At 40.2% G+C, this 14,193-nt stretch overlaps 1 protein-coding gene across 1 annotated transcript in view; it reads left to right on the forward strand.

Moving 5' to 3' along the window:
- Window positions 1-14,193, forward strand: part of LOC124263671 (phospholipid transfer protein C2CD2L-like) — a 106,391-nt gene that overhangs the window by 46,465 nt on the left and 45,733 nt on the right. The window contains exons 3-4 of the mRNA XM_046698329.1: window positions 11,474-11,593; window positions 13,819-13,980. Of these exons, the coding sequence (XP_046554285.1) occupies window positions 11,474-11,593; window positions 13,819-13,980 (282 nt within the window). The remainder of the gene's footprint in view (window positions 1-11,473; window positions 11,594-13,818; window positions 13,981-14,193) is intronic.

Raw genomic sequence — 14,193 nt, forward strand, 5'->3', positions numbered from 1 at the left:
CCTTCTGATCATGATGAAGTGCCAGTTTGATGGATAGCATGAAGTCTGAGTGATCTGTATCCATCTGTATTGATGGATAGCATGAAGTCTGAGTGATCTGTATCCATCTGTATTGATGGATAGCATGAAGTCTGAGTGATCTGTATCCATCTGTATTGATGGATAGCATGAAGTCTGAGTGATCTGTATCCATCTGTATTGATGGATAGCATGAAGTGTATCCATCTGGATAGCATGAGGATGTATTGATGATTAAAGCATGAAGTCTGAGTGATCTATCCATCTGTATTGATGGATAGCATGAAGTCTGAGGATCTGTATCCATCTGTATTGATGGATAGCATGAAGTGTATCCATCTGTATTGATGGATAGCATGAAGTCTGAGTGATCTGTATCCATCTGTATTGATGGATAGCATGAAGTCTGAGTGATCTGTATCCATCTGTATTGATGGATAGCATGAAGTCTGAGGATCTGTATCCATCTGTATTGATGGATAGCATGAAGTTCGAGGATCTGTATCCATCTGTATTGATGGATAGCAGCATGAAGTGATGTATCCATCTGTATTGATCTAGCATGAATCTGAGTGATCTGTATCCATCTGTATTGATGGATAGCATGAAGTCTGAGTGATCTGCATCCATCTGTATTGATGGATAGCATGAAGTCTGAGTGATCTGTATCCATCTGTATTGATGGATAGCATGAAGTCTGAGTGATCTGTATCCATCTGTATTGATGGATAGCATGAAGTCTGAGTGATCTGTATCCATCTGTATTGATGGATAGCATGAAGTCTGAGTGATCTGTATCCATCTGGATTGATGGATAGCATGAAGTCTGAGTGATCTGTATCCATCTGTATTGATGGATAGCATGAAGTCTGAGATCTGTATTGATCCATCTGATTGATGGATAGCATGAAGTCTGAGTGATCTGCATCCATCTGTATTGATGGATAGCATGAAGTCTGAGTGATCTGTATCCATCTGTATTGATGGATAGCATGAAGTCTGAGTGATCTGTATCCATCTGTATTGATGGATAGCATGAAGTCTGAGGATCTGCATCCTGTATTGATGTATTGATGGATAGCATGAAGTCTAGATGAAGATCTGTATCCATCTGTATTGATGGATAGCATGAAGATTCTGAGTGATCTGTATCCATCTGTATTGATGGATAGCATGAAGTCTGAGTGATCTGTATCCATCTGTATTGATGGATAGCATGAAGTCTGAGTGATCTGCATCCATCTGTATTGATGGATAGCATGAAGTCTGCGTGATCTGTATCCATCTGTATTGATGGATAGCATGAAGTCTGAGTGATCTGTATCCATCTGGATTGATGGATAGCATGAATTTTAAGTGATCTGCATCCATCTGGATTGATGGATAGGATGAAGTCTGAGTGATCTGCATCCATCTGGATTGATGGATAGGATGAAGTCTGAGTGATCTGTATCCATCTGTATTGATGGATAGCATGAAGTCTGAGTGATCTGTATCCATCTGGATTGATGGATAGCATGAAGTCTGAGTGATCTGTATCCATCTGTATTGATGGATAGCATGAAGTCTGAGTGATCTGCATCCATCTGTATTGATGGATAGCATGAAGTCTGAGTGATCTGTATCCATCTGGATTGATGGATAGCATGAAGTCTAAGTGATCTGTATCCATCTGGATTGATGGATAGGATGAAGTCTGAGTGATCTGCATCCATCTGGATTGATGGATAGGATGAAGTCTGAGTGATCTGCATCCATCTGGATTGATGGATAGCATGAAGTCTGAGTGATCTGTATCCATCTGTATTGATGGATAGCATGAAGTCTGCGTGATCTGTATCCATCTGGATTGATGGATAGCATGAAGTCTGAGTGATCTGCATCCATCTGTATTGATGGATAGGATGAAGTCTGAGTGATCTGCATCCATCTGTATTGATGGATAGCATGAAGTCTGAGTGATCTGTATCCATCTGGATTGATGGATAGCATGAAGTCTCGTGATCTGCATCCATCTGTATTGATGGATATAGCATGAATCCAGTGATCTGTGATCCATCTGGATTGATGGATAGCATGAAGTCTGGCGTGATCTGTATCCATCTGGATTGATGGATAGCATGAAGTCTGAGTGATCTGCATCCATCTGTATTGATGGATAGCATGAAGTCTGAGTGATCTGTATCCATCTGTATTGATGGATAGGATGAAGTCTGAGTGATCTGTATCCATCTGTATTGATGGATAGCATGAAGTCTGAGTGATCTGTATCCATCTGGATTGATGGATAGCATGAATTTTAAGTGATCTGCATCCATCTGGATTGATGGATAGCATGAAGTCTGAGTGATCTGTATCCATCTGGATTGATGGATAGCATGAAGTCTGCGTGATCTGTATCCATCTGTATTGATGGATAGTATCAGTTTTATTTATCCATCTGGGAAAACACCAAACCCCAGCCAAGTCTGCTCCTACAGTGAGCTTAATCACCGAACATCCCCTCCTTCGACGACCTTGAAACACTCGCTGGTACCAGCATGATACATATTCCTGATGCCAGCATCACACCGAGTGCAGCGCCATGCACATTCTCCTACACACCTACAGTGCAGCAACTCCGCTCACACATTGCTATGTTTGCCATGTCTCATCTCCATGTCTCATCTCCATGTCTCATCTCCATCCTCTGTCTGTCAACATATGCTCAGTGTTTTCTCAACACCAGGGTCCAGACGAAGTGCCCATCTTCAACTGTGTTGAGCAGTTTGCAGGAAAATAGTTAACTTGGACAATCTGCACCTGGCATGTTGCCGCGGCAACCACCGTTCTGGCCAATAACTCCTCAAGGTCGAAACTATGAAGTGGCTCATGCAGTCTTCATTATGGAGAACTTGTACAAGATAAAACTTGTTACATAAAACATTCTCAGCTTTCTGGATTTGTACGCAGCTGACAAGTAGTTTGAAGGGGAAGCATTTGTTTAAAGAAATAGTACTGAGTGAACCCAAAGTCTTGAATGGGGTTTCCCAATGTGTCACCGCTGCAATTATTTAGTACTCTGTGATAAATGGGTAGCTCACTTAAAAAATTAATTGATGTAAAGTTTCTAAAGGTACTTCCATGAATGGAATTTACCTCGTGAAAGTGGTATATTTCAAGCATGAGGTAGTCTGATGAAAGGTTCCTGGCCCTCGTAAGTCTCTGTATCTTCAGTATCACTGAAACAAGGCTGACGTACTGCCACTCATATTCCTGATGTTTATGTGTGATGACACCATCACAACATTCATACAGAACATCCAGCAGAATGTACATACAGATCCTACATACAAAATGTACATACAAATGTACATACAAAATGTACAGATCCCACATACAAAATGTACGAAGATACAAAATGTACATACATACAAAATGTACATACATACATGTACATATAGATCCATGACATGTACATACAGATCCCCACATCCTACAAAATATACATACATACAAAATGTACATACATACAATATGTACATACAGATCCTACATATAAAATGTACATACACATCCCACATACATGTACATACAGATCCCACATACAAAATGTACGAAGATACAAAATGTACATACATACAAAATGTACATACATACAATATGTACATACAGATCCTACATACAAAATGTACATACACATCCCACATACATGTCCATACAGATCCCACATACAAAATGAACGAAGATACAAAATGTACATACATACAATATGTACATACAGATCCTACATACAAAATGTACGAAGATACAAAATGTACATACATACAAAATGTACATACATACAATATGTACATACAGATCCTACATATAAAATGTACATACACATCCCACATACATGTACATACAGATCCCACATACAAAATGTAGGAAGATACAAAATGTACATACATACAAAATGTACATACATACAATATGTACATACAGATCCTACATACAAAATGTACATACAGATCCCGCATACAAAATGTACATACATGCAAAAATGTATACAGATCCTACATACAAAATGTACATACAGATCCCACATACAAAATGTACATACAAATGTACATGCAAAATGTCCACACAGATCCCGCATACAAAATGTCCATACATATCCTAAATACAAAATGTACATACATACAAAATGTATACAGATCCCACATACAAAATGTATACAGATCCTACATACAAAATGTCCATACAGATCCCACATACAAATCTTCATACATACAAAATGTGCATACAGATCCTAAATACAAAATCTTCATACATACAATATGTACATACAATTCCTACATACAAAATGTACATACAAAATGTCCATACAAATGTACATGCAAAATGTCCACACAGATCCCGCATACAAAATGTCAATACATATCCTAAATACAAAATTACATACATACAAAATGTATACAGATCCAACATACAAAATGTATACAGATCGTACATACAAAATGTACATACAGATCCCACATACAAAATGTACATACAAATGTACATGCAAAATGTCCACACAGATCCCGCATACAAAATGTACATACAAATGTACATGTAAAATGTCCACACAGATCCCGCATACAAAATGTCCATACATATCCTAAATACAAAATGTACATACATACAAAATGTATACAGATCCCACATACAAAATGTATACAGATCCTACATACAAAATGTACATACAGATCCCACATACAAATCTTCATACATACAAAATGTGCATACAGATCCCAAATACAAAATCTTCATACATACAAAATGTACATACAGATCCCACATACAAAATGTACACACAGATCCTACATACAAAATGTACATACAGATTCCACTTACAGATTCCACAGATCTTAGATGCAAAATGTCCATAGAGATCTTCCATGCAAAATGTTCATACAGATCTTACATGCAAAATGTCCATACAGATCTTACATGCAAAATGTCCATACAGATCTTACATACAAAATGTACATACAAATCTTAAATACAAAATGTACATACAAATCTTACATACAAAATATCCATACAGATCTTACATACAAAATGTAGACACAAATCATAAATACAAAATGTAGACACAAATCTTACATACAAAATGTACATACAGATCTGACATACATACAAATGTACATGCAAAATGTCCACACAGATCCCACATACAAAATGTATACAGATCCCACATACAAAATGTATACAGATCCTACATACAAAATATCCATAGACCCCACATACAAATCTTCATACATACAAAATGTGCATACAGATCCCACATACAAAATGTACACACAGATCCTACATACAAAATGTACATACAGATCCCACATACGGAATGTCCATAGAGATCTTCCATGCAAAATGTTCATACAGATCTTACATGCGAAATGTCCATAGAGATCTTACATGCAAAATGTACATACAGATCTTATATACAAAATGTACATACAAATCTTACATACAAAATGTAGACACAAATCTTACATACAAAATGTAGACACAAATCTTACATACAGAATGTACATACAGATCTTACAAAATGTATATACAGATCTCACATACAAAATGTACATACAGATCTTACATACAAAATTACATAGCGTTCTCACATATAAGATGTACAGATCTTATGTAGAAAATGTGTCGCATCCCCAGTGGTTGTTTTCAAATTGCCGGACCAAACTTGTGGAATCAACTCCCACAACACCTGAGATCTAACCACGACCTGGACTCATTCAAATCACAGCTAAAGACTCATTACTTCCGTGAAGCATACAACTAACTTTCCATCAGAGTCTCAAGCGCTGCAGAGCAGTTTATTTCTGGATATGGCGCTATATAAGTTTTTCCATAGATAGATAGATAGATAGATAGATAGATCTTACATACTAAATGTATAAACAGGTCTTGCATACAAGATGTACATGTCAACCTTACATACAAAATGTACATGTCAACCTTACATACAAGATGTACATGTCAACCTTACATACAAGATGTACATGTCAATCTTACATACAAAATGTACAGATAGATCACACAGAATACACCGACAGTGTGTGTAGGTTTCTCCAGAACATATATGCGGAGCCTGCATCCGAAACCTACATCCAGACCATGCATCTAGAAAATACATGCATACAAAATGTCAGTATAAACTGAACATACAGTATATATGTCCACTCAACCACATATTTAGAATGTACATGTGATAAAGGCCAAATATTGTCCTGGGTCATGGTGACATGCAAGTGGAAGACAGTGCTTTCTCCCAAGAATGACAGCTCCCACGAGAGAGATCACCGCTGATGACGAGATCCGTGCTGGGAGCGTGTCTGACAGAACTCCACGCTGTGTCAGGTCATAACCTATACACACAGCAGGTGACTTTTTTCACAGTCTGTTATCGTTATTACCTCAGAAAACAACAGGTTCCCTAACAGTGATGACATGGGCTGTTGTGGCTGATACTCCTGCTTCCCATCTGAGTTTTATGTTGGTGTTGACTCAGGTTCATCACAGGGGGCTTAACTTGAAACATGTTTATCCATAACCTTCACCTTGACATCCCCTTAAACCAGCAAATCTATAACTGTAACACATTGCATCAATGTGACAGATGGGAACACACTACAACATTGTGACAGATGGTATCACATTACAACATTGTGACAGATGGGATCACACTACAACATTGTGACAGATGGGATCACATTACAACATTGTTACAACATTACAACATGACAGATGGGAACACATTACAACATTGTGACAGATGGGAACACATTACAACATTGTGACAGATGGGATCACACTACAACATTGTGACAGATGGGAGCATGTTACAACATTGTGACAGATGGGAACACATTACAACATTGTGACAGATGGGAACACACTACAACATTGTGACAGATGGGATCACATTACAACATTGTGACAGATGGGAGCATGTTACAACATTGTGACAGATGGGAACACATTACAACATTGTGACAGATGGGAACACACATTACAACATTGTGACAGATGGGAACACATTACAACATTGTGACAGATGGGAACACACTACAACATTGTGACAGATGGGAACACACTACAACATTGTGACAGATGGGAACACACTACAACATTGTGACAGATGGGAACACATTACAACATTGTGACAGATGGGAACACATTACAACATTGTGACAGATGGAACACATTACAACATTGTGACAGATGGGAACACATTACAACATTGTGACAGATGGGAACATGTTACAACATTGTGACAGATAGGAACACAATACAACATTGTGACAGATGGGAACACATTACAACATTGTGACAGATGGGAACACATTACATCATTGTGACAGATGGGAACACATTACAACATTGTGACAGATGGGAACACATTACAACATTGTGACAGATGGGTGACAGACAGATGGGAACACAACACATTGTTACAACATTGTGACAGATGGGAACACATTACAACATTGTGACAGATGGATGGAAACACACAGATACAACATTGTGACAGATGGGAACACATTACAACATTGTGACAGATGGGAACACATTACAACATTGTGACAGATGGGAACACATTACAACATTGTGACAGATGGGAACACATTACAACATTGTGACAGATGGGAACACACTACAACATTGTGACAGATGGGAACACATTACAACATTGTGACAGATGGGAACACATTACAACATTGTGACAGATGGAACACATTACAACATTGTGACAACATTACAACATTGTGACAGATGGGAACACATTACAACATTGTGACAGATGGGAACACATTACAACATTGTGACAGATGGGAACACACTACAACATTGTGACAGATGGGAACACATTACAACATTGTGACAGATGGGAACACATTACAACATTGTGACAGATACAACATTGTGACAGATGGGAACACACTACAACATTGTGACAGATGGGAACACATTACAACATTGTGACAGATGGGAACACATTACAACATTGTGACAGATGGGAACACATTACAACATTGTGACAGATGGGAACACATTACAACATTGTGACAGATGGGAACACATTACAACATTGTGACAGATGGAACACATTACAACATTGTGACAGATGGGAACACACACATTTACAACATTGTGACAGATGGGAACACATTACAACATTGTGACAGATGGGAACACATTACAACATTGTGACAGATGGGAACACATTTACAACATTGTGACAGATGGGAACACATTACAACATTGTGACAGATGGGAACACATTACAACATTGTGACAGATGGGAACACATTACAACATTGTGACAGATGGGGGAACACATGACAGATGGGAACAACATTGACAGATGACAGATGGATGACACACATTACAACATTGTGACAGATGGGAACACACAGATACAACATTGTGACAGATGGGAACACATTACAACATTGTGACAGATGGGAACACATTACTAACATTGTGACAGATGGGAACACGTTACAACATTGTGACAGATGGGAACACACATTACAACATTGTGACAGATGGGAACACTACAACAACATTGTGACAGATGGGAACACATTACAACATTGTGACAGATGGGAACACACTACAACATTACAACATTGTGACAGATGGGAACACATTACAACAACACTACAACATTGTGACAGATGGGAACACATTACAACATTGTGACAGATGGGAACACACTACAACATTGTGACAGATGGGAACACATTACAACATTGTGACAGATGGGAACACACTACAACATTGTGACAGATGGGAACACATTACAACATTGTGACAGATGGGAACACATTACAACATTGTGACAGATGGGAACACATTACAACATTGTGACAGATGGGAACACATTACAACATTGTGACAGATGGGAACACATTACAACATTGTGACAGATGGGAACACATTACAACATTGTGACAGATGGGAACACATTACAACATTGTGACAGATGGGAACACTACAACATTGTGACAGATGGGAACACATTACAACATTGTGACAGATGGGGAACACAACATTACAACATTGTGACAGATGGGAACACATTACAACATTGTGACAGATGGGAACACATTACAACATTGTGACAGATGGGAACACATTACAACATTGTGACAGATGGGAACACATTACAACATTGTGACAGATGGGAACACATTACAACATTGTGACAGATGGGAACACATTACAACATTGTGACAGATGGGAACACATTACAACATTGTGACAGATGGGAACACATTACAACATTGTGACAGATGGGAACACCCATTCAACATTGTGACAGATGGGAACACACTACAACATTGTGACAGATGGGAACACATTACAACATTGTGACAGATGGGGAACACACTACAACATTGTGACAGATGGGAACACACATTACAACATTGTGACAGATGGGAACACATTACAACATTGTGACAGATGGGAACACATTACAACATTGTGACAACATTGTGACATTGTGACAGATGGGACACATTACAACATTGTGACAGATGGGAACACATTTACAACATTGTGACAGATGGGAACACACTACAACATTGTGACAGATGGGAACACACTACAACATTGTGACAGATGGGAACACACTACAACATTGTGACAGATGGGGAACACATTACAACATTGTGACAGATGGGAACACATTGTGACAACATTGTGACAGATGGGAACACACTACAACATTGTGACAGATGGGAACACACTACAACATTGTGACAGATGGGAACACATTACAACATTGTGACAGATGGGAACACACTACAACATTGTGACAGATGGGAACACACTACAACATTGTGACAGATGGGAACACACTACAACATTGTGACAGATGGGAACACACTACAACATTGTGACAGATGGGAACACACTACAACATTGTGACAGATGGGAACACACTACAACATTGTGACAGATGGGAACACATTACAACATTGTGACAGATGGGAACACACTACAACATTGTGACAGATGGAACACACATTTACAACATTGTGACAGATGGGAACACACTACAACATTGACAGATGACAGATGTGACAGATGGGAACACACTACAACATTGTGACAGATGAGACACACTACAACATTGTGACAGATGGGAACACACTACAACATTGTGACAGATGGGAACACACTACAACATTGTGACAGATGGGAACACACTACAACATTGTGACAGATGGGAACACACTACAACATTGTGACAGATGGGAACACACTACAACATTGTGACAGATGGGAACACACTACAACATTGTGACAGATGGGAACACACTACAACATTGTGACAGATGGGAACACACTACAACATTGTGACAGATGGGAACACACTACAACATTGTGACAGATGGGAACACACTATAACACTCTGTTTATTGTTGGGCAGGTGGTGTATATTTTCTTGTGAGGAATTCAAAGAGTTGTTTGAAAACTTGTATAAATGTTTTGACTTTCTGCCATGTGTTTATGCAATTAGAAACAATATGCTCTTGTGTTTCCATGGCAACCTTTATGGTATATTTTTGTAACTTTGTCAGCAAATCACAAGATGATATCTGTTCTGGCTTCTTCCCCCTCCTGGTTTAGGGGAAATATTGACTTAGCAACAAAAGTCTTCACACTTCCCTAATAGCAGACCTTCTTTCGTTTCCATGGCAACCTAATAATAAAACTATTCCTCTTGATGTTGGTAGTTTCAGTCTTGTCTGTTGGTGGTGTAAGGATCAAATTATTAGTGATGATTGATGGAACACCTAGGAGTACTGATGAAGTTTAATTGTGTAGTGAAAACAATGGCATTGCTGTTGAAAACATTACAGTTGGTAGATTGTTCTTTGTAAAGCGAAATATTCTAAGATAAGTAAACCAAAGAATAGGTCAGTTGTACACTTCTATGCATTTAATATAGACCATATTGTGCTGGCTATGTAGACAATATTGTGTTGGCTATGTAGACAATCTTTTGTTGGCAGTGTTGACAATATTATGTCAGCTGTGAGTTGACAATATTGAGTTAGCTATGTAGACAATATTGTGTTGGCTATGTAGACAATAATGAGTTAACTATGGAGACAATATTGAGTTAGCTATGTACACAATATTGTGTAGGCTATGTTGACAATATTAAGTTGGCTATGTAGACAATATTGTGATGGTTGTGTAGACAATATTGTGTGGTCTGTGTTAACAATATTGTGTGGTCTGTGTTAACAATATTGTGTGGTCTGTGTTAACAATATTGTGTGGTCTGTGTTAACAATATTGTGATGGTTGTGTTAACAATATTGTGATGGTTGTGTTAACAATATTGTGATGGTTGTGTAGACAATATTGTGTTGGCTGTGTTGACAATATTGTGTGGTCTGTGTTGTTTCAGGTCATCCATGTTCGTGTCGATTCCAAGGACCTGGCATTTGTCATCTTCTGCTCTCAACAAACTCATGAAGGGGTCAAGCTCACCAACTGCACCGCCACAGTCTTCCGGCTCAGAGGAACAGTAAGTATATGCAACCCCCACAGTCTCTGGGCTCTGAGGAACAGGAAGTATATGCAACCCCCACAGTCTCTGGGCTCTGAGGAACAGGAAGTATATGCAACCCCCACAGTCTCTGGGCTCTGAGGAACAGTAAGTATATGCATCCCCAACAGTCTCTGGGCTCTGAGGAACAGTAAGTATATGCAACCCCCACAGTCTCTGGGCTCTGAGGAACAGTAAGTATATGCAACCCCCACAGTCTCTGGGCTCTGAGGAACAGTAAGTATATGCATCCCCCACAGTCTCTGGGCTCTGAGGAACAGTAAGTATATGCAACCCCCACAGTCTCTGGGCTCTGAGGAACAGTAAGTATATGCAATCCCCACAGTCTCTGGGCTCTGAGGAACAGTAAGTATATGCAACCCCACAGTCTCTGGGCTCTGAGGAACAGTAAGAAATGCATCCCCTACAGTCTCTGGGCTCTGAGGAACAGTAAGTATATGCAACCCCCACAGTCTCTGGGCTCTGAGGAACAGTAAGTATATGCAACTCCCACAGTCTCTGGGCTCTGAGGAACAGTAAGTATATGCAACTCCCACAGTCTCTGGGCTCTGAGGAACAGTAAGAAATGCATCCCCACAGTCTCTGGGCTCTGAGGAACAGTAAGTATATGCAACCCCACAGTCTCTGGGCTCTGAGGGAACAGTAAGTATATGCAACTCCCACAGTCTCTGGGCTCTGAGGAACAGTAAGAAATGCATCCCCTACAGTCTCTGGGCTCTGAGGAACAGTAAGTATATGCAACCCCCACAGTCTCTGGGCTCTGAGGAACAGTAAGTATATGCAACTCCCACAGTCTCTGGGCTCTGAGGAACAGTAAGTATATGCAACCCCACAGTCTCTGGGCTCTGAGGAACAGTAAGTATATGCAATCCCCACAGTCTCTGGGCTCTGAGGAACAGTAAGTATATGCAACCCCACAGTCTCTGGGCTCTGAGGAACAGTAAGTATATGCAACCCCCACAGTCTCTGGGCTCTGAGGAACAGTAAGTATATGCAACCCCCACAGTCTCTGGGCTCTGAGGAACAGTAAGTATATGCAACCCCCACAGTCTCTGGGCTCTGAGGAACAGTAAGTATATGCAACTCCCCACAGTCTCTGGGCTCTGAGGAACAGTAAGGCAACCCCCAGTGAGGAAATGTAAGTAGCCAGGAGACAGGGGCGGACAATAGGTATTATGTCTTTCTTGTCATCTTGACTCATATTGTGTCATCGCAACGCATCGGAATGGTAAACTCTTGTGTATTCATGCAGTAGTTTGCAGACTTCTTTGCTTCTGCTGATAAAACTCCTCAACAGGGCTCTGAGGAACAGTAAGTATATGCAACCCCCACAGTCTTTGGGCTCTGAGGAACAGTAAGTATATGCAACCCCCACAGTCTCTGGGCTCTGAGGAACAGTAAGAAATGCATCCCCTACAGTCTCTGGGCTCTGAGGAACAGTAAGTATATGCAACCCCCACAGTCTCTGGGCTCTGAGGAACAGTAAGTATATGCAACCCCCACAGTCTCTGGGCTCTGAGGAACAGTAAGTATATGCACCCCCACAGTCTCTGGGCTCTGAGGAACAGTAAGTATATGCAACCCCACAGTCTCTGGGCTCTGAGGAACAGTAAGTATATGCAACCCCACAGTCTCTGGGCTCTGAGGAACAGTAAGAAATGCATCCCCTACAGTCTCTGGGCTCTGAGGAACAGTAAGTATATGCAACCCCCACAGTCTCTGGGCTCTGAGGAACAGTAAGTATATGCAACCCCCACAGTCTCTGGGCTCTGAGGAACAGTAAGTATATGCAACCCCCACAGTCTCTGGGCTCTGAGGAACAGTAAGTATATGCAACCCCCACAGTCTCTGGGCTCTGAGGAACAGTAAGTATATGCAACCCCCACAGTCTCTGGGCTCTGAGGAACAGTAAGTATATGCAACCCCCACAGTCTCTGGGCTCTGAGGAACAGTAAGTATATGCAACCCCACAGTCTCTGGGCTCGAGGAAATGTAAGTAGCCAGGAGACAGGGGGCGGACAATAGGTATTATGTCTTTCTTGTCATCTTGACTCATATTGTGTCATCGCAACGCAGTGGAATGGTAAACTCTTGTGTATTCATGCAGTAGTTTGCAGACTTCTTTGCTTCTGCTGATAAAACTCCTCACTCATTCACTCACTGTCTGTCTCTGTGTTGCACAGCTGAAGGTTCAATCGTTCAGGGAAGCGGGAGACGTCAAGGTCAACGTTGCATTCGATGGGCGTCCTGACATCAAGGTCAATGTCAAACCTACCAACCCATATCAGGTAAGCAGACTCCAAGTGTACAACACATCAACCTCACACTTACATCCTCAAGTCAATGTCGGAACCACTGCAACTTGAGATAACCCGTCACTGATGGACATACTGGCCTGTCCTTGGTACTAGTTTCCACATAAAAGCTCAGATTATTCATCTCTTTTAGGAAAGGATATCAAGAAGATTCACGTGTTTGTTCATGTAGATAATATTTTCTTATCTTTAACTGAATCTTAACTGTAGAAATGTAGAATTTTACTGACTTGCTTTTACTAA

Source organism: Haliotis rubra, unplaced genomic scaffold (assembly GCF_003918875.1).
Source record: "Haliotis rubra isolate DU_JTF1 unplaced genomic scaffold, ASM391887v1 Scf893, whole genome shotgun sequence".
NCBI lineage: Eukaryota > Metazoa > Mollusca > Gastropoda > Lepetellida > Haliotidae > Haliotis > Haliotis rubra.